At 39.9% G+C, this 14,890-nt stretch overlaps 1 protein-coding gene across 3 annotated transcripts in view; it reads right to left on the bottom strand.

Moving 5' to 3' along the window:
- Positions 1–14,890, bottom strand: part of hycc1 (hyccin PI4KA lipid kinase complex subunit 1) — a 73,670-nt gene that overhangs the window by 31,303 nt on the left and 27,477 nt on the right. For all 3 annotated transcript variants that reach the window (XM_061882789.1, XM_061882790.1, XM_061882791.1), the window contains exons 2-6: positions 12,435–12,516; positions 6,876–6,977; positions 5,100–5,279; positions 4,451–4,531; positions 3,155–3,270 (exon numbers count right to left, since the gene is read on the bottom strand). In XM_061882789.1, the coding sequence (XP_061738773.1) occupies positions 3,155–3,270; positions 4,451–4,531; positions 5,100–5,279; positions 6,876–6,977; positions 12,435–12,485 (530 nt within the window). In that variant the 5' untranslated portion in view covers positions 12,486–12,516. The remainder of the gene's footprint in view (positions 1–3,154; positions 3,271–4,450; positions 4,532–5,099; positions 5,280–6,875; positions 6,978–12,434; positions 12,517–14,890) is intronic.

Below are 14,890 nucleotides of genomic sequence, written 5' to 3'. Positions count from 1 at the left end.
CAATATCGGAATATCGGCCGGGATAGGCCCCAGCTGCACACGGGCCGTTTACATCCTGGACAAGTCGCCACCTCATCACAGGACCAACCCAGATAGACAACATTTACACACTAGGGCCCATTTAGTGTTCTCAATCAACCTGTCCCCAAGTAGGTGGATTGGCAATCTTTGGAGGCAATCAAGAATATTTCAGTTTGTTTATATCCTTCTTTGTGGGGACATTGTTGATTGTCATGTCATGTTCGGATGTACATTGTGGACGCCGTCTTTGCTCCACAGTAAGTCTTTGCAGTAGTCCAGCATTCTGTTTTTGTTTACTCTGCAGCCAGTTCAGTTGTAGTTTCGTTCTCCATAGCCTTCCCTAAGCTTCAATGCCTTTTCTTAGTGTTACTCGCCTTTTGTTTTTTAGCATTAGATACCTTTTGACCTGCACACTGCCTCCCGCTGTTTCAGACATCTACAAAGCAATTAGCTATCGGCTGCCACCTACGATACGGAAGAGTATTACACGGTTACTCTGCCGATCTCTAGACAGCACAGACACTCAACAACAACACGTAACTTGCAGATTATATTTACTGTTTTGCAAAAACTATTTTTAACCCACATAGGTGAAATGAGATCATCTCCCACGGCACACCAGACTGTATCTCACAACACATTGCAGCACAGTGGTTGAAAAACTGCTTTATACAAACAAAATGCATTTTAAGTTATGGTTTCCTCTTGTATTGGAGACGAGTGCTGATAGACACAAAAACAATAAGGTGCAGATATAAATAAATAGATTACTGTACAGATAAATATATTGCACTTTTGCTTATGCATCCACGTTTATGGATGTATGTTGTATTGTCTTTATATCCCAGCCAGTTAATCCATTTTTTGGGGTGAATTGAGAGGATTATTATGATGCGTTCACGAGTCTTACGGCCTGAGGGAAGAAACTGTTACAGAACCTGGAGCTTCTGCTACGGAGGCTGCGGAACCTCTTTCTAGAGTCCAGCAAACTAAACTAACTACCGTTTTTTTCGGACTATAGGTGGCAGTTTTTTTCATAGTTTGGCCGGGGGTGCGACTTATACTCTGGAGCGACTTGTGTGTGAAATTATTAACACATTACCGTAAAATATCAAATATTATTATTGATCTCATTCGCGGAAGAGACGAAGAAAATGTCAGCAATCGTCACACACACGTCAACCAATAAGAATTTGGCGGGGGAGGGTCATGGCAGAAGTGCATTGTGGGTCATGGGATGCTAACTGCTATATGCTATATGCCAGGGGCGTCCAAAGTGCGGCCCACCGCTTGTTTTCTATTGGCCCTCGGCAGATTGTAAACCTTTAATGAGTTCACTACTATTGAGACGTTATTAGTAATGCTGTCAAACAATGCACTTTTAAAATCAGATTAATTACACTTTGGAAATTGGATTAATCATGATTGATCACAACTACTACTCGCTTTCATGATTTCATTTAACTTCAAATCTAAATGAAATTAAAAAGGCCTCAATACTTGGTCACAATAGTAATGTTATCGTTTTTGATTGATTGATTGATACTTTTATTAGTAGATTGCACAGTACAGTACATATTCCGTACAATTGACCACTAAATGGTAACACCCCAATAAGTTTTTCAACTTGTTTAAGTCGGGGTCCACGTTAATCAATTCATGGTACAAATATATACTATCAGCATAATACAGTCATCACACAGGTTAATCATCATAGTATATACATTGAATGATGTACATTATTTACAATCCGGGGGGTGGGATGAGGAGCTTTGGTTGATATCAGAACTTCAGTCATCAACAATTGCATCAACAGAGAAATGTGGACATTGAAACAGTGTAGGTCTTATTTAGTAGGATATGTACAGCCAGCAGAGAACATAGTGAGTTCACATAGCATAAGAACAAGTATATACATTAGAAGTACATTTGAGTTGTTTATAATCCGGGGAGATGGGATGTGAATGGAGGAGGGTATTAGTAAAGTGTTGAAGTTGCCTGGAGGTGTTGTTTTAGAGCGGTTTTGAAGGGTCCGTTTACAGTAAAGGAGCAAAATAAACTGATTAATCTGCGTATTTACATGATTAATGCAATGTTTTTAGTGATCGATCGTTTGAGGTAACTCGTTTTTTTTGACAGCCCTCGTTAGACGACACTTGTTTTTTTTGTCAACTCCAACACAAAGCTGACAGGGATGTTTTGTTCAGCGAGCTTGACATACACTGCTTGGCTTGACAAAATGTGTCAAAAATGGCCCCTGCAGCCTTCCATTGTACTGAATGTGGCCCTCGCCGGTTAAAGTTTAGACACCCCTGCTATATGCAACTGCCGTAGCTATTAAAATGGATCATTTCATCGTAGGCGGTAACTTGCTGGACGTAGTGAAATATGCAGCAGAAAACGACAAATGGAAGCGGCGCATACCTTTGGAGTTGGCAGAGTTGTTTAGAAGCCACATCCAGGAAGAAGATTTCATGGGATTTATGGATTAGGAGTGAGAGATAGTTTGGTAAAGGTATAGCATGTTCTATATGTTATAGTTATTTGAATGACTCTTACCATAATATGTTAGGTTAACATAGCAGTTGCTTATTTATGCCTCATATAACCTACACTTATTCAGCCTGTTCTTCACTATTCTTTATTTAGTTTAAATTGCCTTTCAAATGTCTATTCTTGCTGTTGGCTTTTATCAAATACATTTCCCCAAAAAATCCGACTTATACTCCAGTGCGACGTATATATGTTTTTTTCCTTCTTTATTATGCATTTTCGGACGGTGCGATTTATACTCCGGAGTGATTTATAATCTGAAAAATACGGTATAAACTATGACTAAAATCCTGACTCTTAAGTAGCCATTTTTAAGGCGTTCCTTAGTAAATGACGCTTGTGTTGTCTGGCGTTCCATGTTTGACACGCTCATTAAGCGCTAACCCAGTTTGAACCAGGGTCCAGAATTCCCCCAGATTGAGCGTTTAATCGAGCTCAACTCATTGTCCGGCACAGCTCTTAAAGCGTTGGGAAGTGAGGTTCAGACAACATACCCTCACACGGCCACACCGGCTGGCATTGCTTACAAAGACATAGAAATAATTCAACCGATTGCTGGTTATGTTATCACAGCTGTCACCTGTTCTGTGCGGTGAAGTTCTCTCTCTGGAGGTGTGGCCCGCTGTACACCACCCTGCTCAGTCCGTGATTGGCCAGGGCTTCTTCTGTCAGGGCGTTGGATCCGATGGTCGACGGCTGGAGGGTGGAGATGACATTATGACATGCCACATTACAAACCCACTTTCCATATGAGTTGGGAAATTGTGATAGATGTAAATATAAACGGAATACAATGATTTGCGAATTATTTAAGCCATATTTAGTTGAATATGCTACAAAGACAACATATTTGATGTTCAAACTCATAAACTTTTTTGTTTAAATAATCATTAACTTTAGAATTTGATGCCAGCAACACGTGACAAAGAAGTTGGGAAAGGTGGCAATACATACTGATAAAGTTGAGGAATGCTCATCAAACACTTATTTGGAACATCCCACAGGTGTGCAGGCTAATTGGGAACAGGTGGGTGCCATGATTGGAAAAGTGTTCTGTGGTCTGACGAGTCCACATTTCAAATTGTTTTTGTAAATATTAGACATCGTGTCATCCGGACCAAAGGGGAAGCGTACCATCCAGACTGTTATCGACGCAAAGTGTAAAAGCCAGCATGTGTGATGGTATGGGGGTGCATTAGTGCCCAAGGCATGGGTAACTTACACATCTGTGAAGGCACCATTAATGCTGAAAGGTACATATAGGTTTTGGAACAACATATGTTGTCATCTAAGCGCCGTCTTTTTCATGGACGCCCCTGCTTATTTCAGCAAGACAATGCCAAGCCACATTCAGCACGTGTTAAAAAAAATAAAAAAAAAAAAAAAAAAAAAAAAAAAAGAGTGCGGCCACTTTCCTGGCCCAACTGCGGTCCAGACCCAAGGAAAATGTGTGGCGCATTATGAAGCTTAAAATACGACAGCAGAGACCCCGGACTGTTGAAGGACTGAAGCTCTACATAAAACCAGAATGGGAAAGAATTCCACTTTCAAAGCTTAAACAATTAGTTTCCTCAGTTCCCAAACGTTTGAGTCTTGTTAAAAGAAAAGGCGATGTAACACAGTGGTGAACATGCCCTTTCCCAACTACTTTGGCACATGTTGCAGCCATGAAGTACTAAGTTAATTATTATTTGCAAAAAAAAAAGAATAAAGTTTATGAGTTTCAACATCAAATATGTTGTCTTTGTAGCATATTCAACTGAATATGGCTTGAAAAGGATTTACAAATCACTGTAATACGTTTATATTTACATCTAACACAATTCCCCAACTCATATGGAAACAGGGTTTGTATTTCCATGTGTGGGTTCCTTACCTCGTGATACACCGAAGGCGTAGAAAGGGAAGGGACGGTGAAGGATAATACTTTACTCTGTCCATCTTTATCGACTATTTCCTGAACGGGAAGACAGGAAGACAAAGACACATGTCAGCGAGTTGAGAAAACAGAGGGTTTTTGTCCCTGCGTGTGCTAAAGTGCAAACACTCATCTTTAATGTGTGGGTGATTGTGTGAAGTCCTCCATTTCCCTTCTATATCGGTGTTGTGTGTATACCCACATCAACACCATCACACCACACGGTTTGAGTGTCCCCTGAGTGCATGTTAATGTCCGCTCAATTATTAGGAGTAAGCTTGTGTGCCGAGTGACACATGACCTATTCTGTTATGCAGACAGGACGAGAGCCAACCCTCTGCTCGCAGCAACAGAAATGGATTAAAATAGGACTGGAATCAGCTGTAAACAAACTGGGATGTTGATGTTTGCAAGGCACGGCCTGCCAAATACCTTTCCATTTTCAACTCCCCAACCTTGGCAACAACAACAAAAAAAGTTCTAAATGAATCTTTCTGAACCCCCTCGTTTCTTTCAAGATGAATCACCAGGTTTGAGAACGGGATCCTGCCAGACAAAACCGCGGGGGAACACACACACACGCACACACACACACCCTCTTCCCTACCAGGTTGTAAATGCCGAGCAGCAGGGCCTCGATGCAGCCCGAGGTGTGCGGGTCTCTGGCGGCGCTGACGGAGAGGAGGCTCCACAGCAGTTCCGGCAGGAACTGGAGAGTGAATCGTTGCAGATGCGGCTCGCCACTCCGGTAAAACTCAAATAACTGGTGACACACTGGCTCCAGCAGCTGGGGATGACGAAAACATGGTCACTAAAGTGCATACACTTCTCACAATGCAGGAAATCTCAAGTGACAATAATATAGTACTGTATTTTCCAGAATATAAGCCGCTCATTTTTTCCCCACACGCTTTGCACCCTGCGGTTTATACAAATGTGCAGCTAATCTGTGGATTTTTCTTCGCCACCGGCTAAATTAAGGAATTAATTAAGCCAGAGTTTTTCAACCACTGTGCCAACCTATTTGGATTAAAAATATTTTTTGCAAACCAGTAATTATATTCTGCAAATTACGTGTTGTTGTTGAGTGTCGGTGCCGTCTAGAGTTGGCAGAGAAACCGTGTAAAACACTTCCATATCAGTAGGTGGCAGCCGGTAGCTAATTGCGTTACAGATGTCAGAACAGCGGGAGGAAGTGTGCAGGTAAAAAAGGTTTCTAATGCTTAAACCCAAAATGTACAAAAGGCGAGTGCCCCTAAGAAAAGGCATTGAAGCTCAGGGAAGGCAATGCAGAAAGAAACTATGACTGAACTGGCTGCAAAGTAAACAAAAACAGAATGCTGGACGACAGCAAAGACTTACTGTGGAGCAAAGACATCCGAACATGACATGACAATCAACAGTGTCTTCACAAAGAAGGACAAAAACAACTTAAATATTCTTGATTGATAAAACAAAGCAGATGTGGGAAATATTGCTCAAAGGAAAACATGAAACTGCTTCAGGAAAATACCAAAAAAAGAGAAAAAGCCACCAAAATAGGAGCGCAAGACAAAAACTAAAACACCACACATAAAAACAGCAAACAATTCAAAATACGTCACAGGGTGATGTGACAGGTGGTGACAGTACACCTACTTTGAGACAAGAGCTATAGTGGTAGCTACAGCCGGTAGCTAACTGCGTTATAGATGTCGGAACAGCGGGAAGCAGTTTGCAGGTAAAAAAGGTGCCTGATGCTTAAACCAAAAATAAACAAAAGGCGAGTGCCCTTAAGAAAAGGCATTGAAGCTCAGAGAAGACTATGTAGAACAAAAATAAAACTGAACTGGCTACAAAGTAAACAAAAATAAAATGCTGGACGACAGCAAAGACTTACTGTGGAGCAAAGACAATGCATGTCTGAACATGACATGACAAAAAGGATAAAAACAACTGAAATATTCCTGATTGCTAAAACAAAGTAGATGCGGGAAATATCGCTCAAAGGAAGACATGAAACTGCTACAGGAAAATACTTAAAAAAAGAGAAAAAGCCACCAAAATAGGAGCACGAGACAAGAAGTGACAAGACTACACACAGGAAAACATCAAAAAAGTGCAAAAAAGTCAGGGTGTGATGTGACAGGTGGTGACAGTACACCTACTTTGAGACAAGAGCTATAGTCATGCATGCTTGCTTATGCTTTAAAGTCATATCCAACAATTGAGATAACTTTTTACTGTCAACTGAGTTTCATTTTTTAATGATTTCTGCTTGTGGTCTGCCTCCTCATTTTTTAAACGCAAAAAATGTGCCTTGGCTCAAAAAAAGTTTGAAAAACACTGCTGTAGAGAATACAATAGTCGGTAAAATGTGAGGTTGAAAAGCTTATGTCCATACTTCACTGTAGTTCTCTCGGATGACCTTGTAGAGTGCGAGCACCAGGGCACCTTTGTCCCTCAGCGATACGGCATATGCTGACACGGCATTGTCTGGCAGCGTCTGAAACACAAAAAAGTTTGTGTTTACATTTCAGCCTTCCTATTGAGGATGAAATTGGCACGAGTGTGACATCACCATGTACAGCACAGGCCAAAAGTTTGGACACACCTCCTCATTCAATGTGTTTTCTTTACTTTCACGACTATTTACCTTGTACGAACCCCGTTTCCATATGAGTTGGGAAATTGTGTTAGATGTAAATATAAACGGAATACAATTATTTGCAAATCCTTTTCAACCCATATTCAATTGAATGCACTACAAAGACAACATATTTGATGTTCAAAAGTGTAAAAGCCAGCATGTGTGATGGTATGGGGGTGCATTAGTGCCCAAGGCATGGGTAACTTACACATCTGTGAAGGCACCATTAATGCTGAAAGGTACATACAGGTTTTGGAACAACATATGCTGCCGTCTTTTTCATGGACGCCCCTGCTTATTTCAGCAAGACAATGCCAAGCCACATTCAGCACGTGTTACAACAGCGTGGCTTCGTACAAAAAAAGAGTGTGAGTACTTTCCTGGCCCGCCTGCAGTCCAGACCTGTCTCCCATGGAAAATGTGTGGCGCATTATGAAGCCTAAAATAGGACAGCGGAGACCCCGGACTGTTGAAGGACTGAAGCTCTACATAAAACAAGAATGGGAAAGAATTCCACTTTCAAAGCTTCAACAATTAGTTTCCTCAGTTCCCAAACGTTTGAGTGTTGTTAAAAGAAAAGGTGATGTAACACAGTGGTGAACATGCCCTTTCCCAACTACTTTGGCACGTGTTGCAGTCATGAAATTCTAAGTTAATCATTATTTTCACAAAAAAAAAAATTAGTTTATGAGTTTGAACATCAAATATGTTGTCTTTGTAGCATATTCAACTGAATATCAATCAATCAATGTTTATTTATATATCCATAAATCACAAATGTCTCAAAGGACTGCACAAACCACTACGACATCCTCTTTAGGCCCACATAAGGGCAAGGAAAACTCACACCCAGTGGGACGTCGGTGACAATGATGACTATGAGAACCTTGGAGAGGACCACAATTGCTAGGGGAACAGTGCCCAAGGAAAGTGATAAGTTTATAACATTTAGCACTGATGGACCTAATAATACAAAGAGCTCCTTCATAAGTTTCCCAGGAAGAGGGTCAAGTAAACATGTTGTTTTATTCCATTTACACGTTGTAACAATTCTTCTAATGTTATTTCATCAAAACGAGAGAAACTATTTTGGATATTTGCAGTATCTGCCATATAAACAGTCGTATCTGTGTTAATATAGCCCAGTTGTAGCTGGGACGCATTGTCTTTAATCTCCCTTCTAATAAGTTAAATTTTCTTATAAAATAAATAAATAACGTCATCTGCCGAGTGGGTGGAGCTACTGGAAGGAGTCCCTTGTTGGGTTAGCGATGCTACCGTACTGAACAAAAATTTGGGATCGTTTTTATTAAGGCGGATGAAATTTGGAGTAATATTTAGCTTTAGCTAAGGTAAGCATGCGTTTATAAGTTATTAAACTATCACTCCATGCTTGATGGTGCACCTCAAGTTTAGTCGTGCGCCATTTGCGTTCCAGCTTTCTACATAATTTCTGAGCTCTAGTTTCTTCTGTAAACCATGGCGTACGCCTTTTTGGAGCCTTTTTTAACTTCAGCGGTACTATGTTATCAATGGTTTCACGCAGGGCGCTAGTGAGGTTATCAATAGAGCCCACATACTTTGGGAATGGTGCTATTACCGAGGGCAGTAGGCCAGCAAGGGTCGCATTAATGTTGCGGCTGCTATAGCAGTTATTATTATTATTAGCTTGCCGAACATGAGTCTGAACTTCGAATTTTATAAGGTAATAATCGGACATTACTTTAGTGTACGGGAGTATCATAACTTTGGAAACGGTGATAAATCTGACAAGCATTAGGTCTATCGTATTACCGCTGCAATGCGTCGGTTCATTTATTATTTGTGTAAGGCCACGGCTATCAATTATAGTCTGGAGCACCACGCACAGTGGGTCTGATGGGGTATTCATATGGATATTAAAGTCCCCCATTATAATTATATTATCGGCGTGCGTCACTAGATCAGCAACAAACTCTGAGAATTCACTGATAAAGTCCGAATAGGGCCCTGGGGGGCGGTAGACAACAGCCAGGTGTACAGGCAGCGGTGTGACAGACCTCATAGAAAGCACCTCAAACGATTTATATTTATTATTTAAGTTAGGACAAAGTTTAAAGTTTTCGTTGTATATTAGTGGGCTAGTTAGCTCGCTACAGCTAACGCTAGCAGATGTGTCCGCAACATCTAAAGTTACGAAATTACACTGCTCTAACTGGCAAACACGACTCTTTAGCAGAGCCAACCTATCCATGAGTAAGGTGCACGAAGCGCAGGAAGCCATACTCAGAACCTTCTGAATATGGGTTGCAAATCATTGTATTCCGTTAATATTTACATCCAACACAATTTCACAACTCATATGAAAACAGGGTTTGTATGCATGCACGTGTGATGCATCATGTCGTATGCATGCATGTGTGATGCATCATGTTGTATGCATGCACGTGTGATGCATCATGTTGTATGCATGCATGTGTGATGCATCATGTTGTATGCATGCATGTGTGATGCATCATGTTGTATGCATGCATGTGTGATGCATCATGTTGTATGCATGCATGTGTGATGCATCATGTTGTATGCATGCACGTGTGATGCATCATGTTGTATGCATGCACGTGTGATGCATCATGTCGTATGCATGCATGTGTGATGCATCATGTCGTATGCATGCATGTGTGATGCATCATGTCGTATGCATGCATGTGTGATGCATCATGTCGTATGCATGCATGTGTGATGCATCATGTCGTATGCATGCATGTGTGATGCATCATGTTGTATGCATGCATGTGTGATGCATCATGTTGTATGCATGCATGTGTGATGCATCATGTTGTATGCATGCATGTGTGATGCATCATGTTGTATGCATGCATGTGTGATGCATCATGTTGTATGCATGCATGTGTGATGCATCATGTTGTATGCATGCATGTGTGATGCATCATGTTGTATGCATGCATGTGCGATGTATCATGTTGTATGCATGCATGTGCGATGTATCATGTTGTATGCATGCATGTGCGATGTATCATGTTGTATGCATGCATGTGCGATGCATCATGTTGTATGCATGCATGTGCGATGCATCATGTTGTATGCATGCATGTGCGATGCATCATGTTGTATGCATGCATGTGCGATGCATCATGTTGTATGCATGCATGTGTGATGCATCATGTTGTATGCATGCATGTGTGATGCATCATGTTGTATGCATGCATGTGCGATGCATCATGTTGTATGCATGCATGTGCGATGCATCATGTTGTATGCATGCATGTGCGATGCATCATGTTGTATGCATGCATGTGCGATGCATCATGTTGTATGCATGCATGTGTGATGCATCATGTTGTATGCATGCATGTGTGATGCATCATGTTGTATGCATGCATGTGTGATGCATCATGTTGTATGCATGCATGTGTGATGCATCATGTTGTATGCATGCATGTGCGATGCATCATGTTGTATGCATGCATGTGCGATGCATCATGTTGTATGCATGCATGTGCGATGCATCATGTTGTATGCATGCATGTGCGATGCATCATGTTGTATGCATGCATGTGCGATGCATCATGTTGTATGCATGCATGTGCGATGCATCATGTTGTATGCATGCATGTGCGATGCATCATGTTGTATGCATGCATGTGCGATGCATCATGTTGTATGCATGCATGTGCGATGCATCATGTTGTATGCATGCATGTGTGATGCATCATGTTGTATGCATGCATGTGTGATGCATCATGTTATATGCATGCATGTGTGATGCATCATGTTGTATGCATGCATGTGTGATGCATCATGTTGTATGCATGCATGTGTGATGTATCATGTTGTATGCATGCATGTGTGATGTATCATGTTGTATGCATGCATGTGTGATGTATCATGTTGTATGTGTGATGTATCATGTTGTATGCATGCATGTGTGATGTATCATGTTGTATGCATGCATGTGTGATGTATCATGTTGTATGTGTGATGTATCATGTTGTATGCATGCATGTGTGATGTATCATGTTGTATGCATGCATGTGTGATGTATCATGTTGTATGCATGCATGTGTGATGCATCATGTTGTATGCATGCATGTGCGATGCATCATGTTGTATGCATGCATGTGTGATGTATCATGTTGTATGCATCCATGTGTGATGTATCATGTTGTATCCATGCATGTGTGATGCATCATGTTGTATGCATGCACGTGTGATGCATCATGTTGTATGCATGCATGTGTGATGCATCATGTTGTATGCATCCATGTGTGATGCATCATGTTATATGCATGCATGTGTGATGCATCATGTTATATGCATGCATGTGTGATGCATCATGTTATATGCATGCATGTGTGATGCATCATGTTGTATGCATGCATGTGTGATGCATCATGTTGTATGCATGCATGTGTGATGCATCATGTTGTATACACGCATGTGTGATGTATCATGTTGTATGCATGCATGTGTGATGTATCATGTTGTATGCATGCATGTGTGATGCATCATGTTGTATGCATGCATGTGTGATGCATCATGTTGTATGCATGCATGTGTGATGCATCATGTTATATGCATGCATGTGTGATGCATCATGTTGTATGCATGCATGTGTGATGTATCATGTTGTATCCATGCATGTGTGATGCATCATGTTGTATGCATGCATGTGTGATGCATCATGTTGTATGCATGCATGTGTGATGCATCATGTTGTATGCATGCATGTGTGATGCATCATGTTGTATGCATGCATGTGTGATGCATCATGTTATATGCATGCATGTGTGATGCATCATGTTGTATGCATGCATGTGTGATGTATCATGTTGTATGTGTGATGTATCATGTTGTATGTGTGATGTATCATGTTGTATGCATGCATGTGTGATGTATCATGTTGTATGCATGCATGTGTGATGTATCATGTTGTATGCATGCATGTGTGATGTATCATGTTGTATGCATGCACGTGTGATGTATCATGTTGTATGCATGCATGTGTGATGTATCATGTTGTATGCATGCATGTGTGATGTATCATGTTGTATGCATGCATGATGTATCATGTTGTATGTGTGATGTATCATGTTGTATGTGTGATGTATCATGTTGTATGCATGCATGTGTGATGTATCATGTTGTATGCATGCATGTGTGATGTATCATGTTGTATGCATGCATGTGTGATGTATCATGTTGTATGCATGCATGTGTGATGTATCATGTTGTATGCATGCATGTGTGATGCATCATGTTGTATGCCTCCATGTTCCAAATACACTCAAACTCAAACATGGCATACAGTACCTTATATTCTGAAAGCCATTCCTCCACGACTCCTTGGTCCATAGCCAACATGTTCCCACATCTGAAGAGGGGTCACCTCTACCTGGACAAAAACACAATTGTAAGAACAAACATACTCAAAAAATTGTCAGCATTATTGAATTCCATCAATGTAGGCACAAGAGTTAAAATAACCCACTGGATTCAATTTTTTAATGATGGCGCTTATCATCCAACTCACACGTTGTAGAGCACGGTCCATGTATGCAGCCACACCCACATTATGTCACGCTCTCCAGAATGTACATTGCCCTCCAAAAGTTTTGGAACACTGAGTCCAATTTGTTTATTTTTGTTGTAAGACTGAAAACATTTGAGTTTGACATCAAAAGATGAATATGGGACAAGAGATCAACATTTCAGCTTTTATGTAGGGGTCTGACACACAACTTGGAAGATAGCACCTTTTGTTTGAACCTGCCCATTTTTCAAGAGAGTAAAAGTATTGGAACTTGTGACTGATTGAGCTGGGCGATATATCGATATATCGCGGATTTGGTGATATGGTGATATGGTGATATTGGAGAATACGTTCTCACGCATTTGCTTTAAGCTGCGGGCATTACACTATAGGCTCTTCTCACTCTTTCTTGTCTCTCCTTCTCACAGAAACTTAAAACAAGCGCACCTTCTTACATACATCACGTCATACGCCCTCGCTGAGCAGGGAGGTAGCAGCATGGGTAACATTAGCTGTGACGAGAGTGGTAATACGAGAGAAAGAAGGTGCGAATCTGGTAACAAATGAAGGAAGAATGAATTCCCAAGAGAAACAGCACGGGGTCCATCGTCTGGTGGTGGTTTGGCTTCAAGCGGGAAGATGTCGAACAGGTATGCGGCAAAAGCGTTGCTACAAAAAGTAGCATTACTGCTCATTTGTAGTATAATTTGAAAAGTCACCCGCTAGAGAATGAGTGTTTGAAACTCCTCATGTCAACATCTCCGTTCTGCGCCACATCCAACAAAATACCGCAGCAACCATTTCCACATCTACACCATATGAAAAAAGAGTCAACAACAAAAAGAGATAATGTCTGCAGGAACCTACCACATAGTGAAGGACATACACTATTTAATTTCCTATTATGCAGCTCATTTTTATTTGACAGTTATTGAAATATCTTGTGACATCATGCACAAAAGTGCACTTTATTTGTTTTAAACTATTGTAGTGGCGTTCTGTACAAAAAGTTCACTTTAATTTAGTGTAGTTTTGATATGTCATCTTAGTGACATCATGCACAAAAGTGCACTAATAGCTTGTTTTAAAATGTCTCTGACAATCTTGCACTTTCTGTTTGGAAATGACATGAATGTTTGTGCCACTGCTTAATAAATGTTTCATAAATACACTTTTGGTCAATTGACTTAGTTGTGATTTCTCTCTCTGCATGAAAGTTTAAAAGTAGCATATATGAATGCAGTATGAAGAAGAATGTTTGAATGTAGACACATAGAATCATCATACTGCTGTCATTATATGCATCAAGTCTTCATTCAAGGCTAAGGAAAAATATCGAGATATATATGGTGTATCGCAACATGGCCTTAAAATATCGAGATATATATAAAAAAAAGGCGATATCGCCCCGTCTTAGTGACAATCATTGGTATTTTAACTTAACTTTAAATTAACTTGTGGCATCGTATTAAAAAAGATTTGTAATTGCTGCCAAAAGGTGCAACTATTGAGCAAAGGCTGTAAATACTTTTGTACATGTGACTTTAAATGTTTTATTCATTTTTTTAATACATTTGCAAAAGTTAAAACAACAAAACCTGTTTTCATTGTCATTATTGGGCATTGTCTGTAGAATTTTGAGGACAAATTATGTATGTATGTATAAAGGTTTATTGGAAATAGGGACAGATACAAAAACAAAGACATCTGAAACAGTTATGCATCATAGTGTTTGTAGCCAAAGCTCATTTACAACACTTGTCCCCAACAACAACAACACAGATCAAACATCATTAAAATAGGAAAATAAAAAATAGAATAAGGCAAAGATGAGTTGATAGTATTGATAAAAGAAATACAGACAAAGTGCAAACTAGATAAAATCCAAATATAATAATAGCACAGAAAGTGCAGACTAGATAACCAAGCGAGACAATAAGATACAAATCAACATAAAAAGCTGTTAGATTATTACAATTACTTATCTTACAAAAAAGAATATAAGGAAAAAAATTAGTACTCTAACAATAATAATATTAATAATAGCACAGACTAGATAAAACCCAAGCAAGACAATAAGATACAAATCAACATAAAAAGCTGTTAGAATATTAACATTTTTTCTTATCTTACAAAAAAAAATAAGAAAAAAATGTTAATAATCTAACAATAATAATAATAGCACAGAAATTGCAGACTAGATAAAAAACCAAGCGAGACAATAAGATACAAATCA

Source organism: Nerophis ophidion, linkage group LG21, assembly GCF_033978795.1.
Source record: "Nerophis ophidion isolate RoL-2023_Sa linkage group LG21, RoL_Noph_v1.0, whole genome shotgun sequence".
In the NCBI taxonomy this organism is placed as follows: domain Eukaryota; kingdom Metazoa; phylum Chordata; class Actinopteri; order Syngnathiformes; family Syngnathidae; genus Nerophis; species Nerophis ophidion.
Note: the sequence above shows the minus strand (reverse complement) of the source record. Positions and strands in the feature narration are given on the sequence as shown.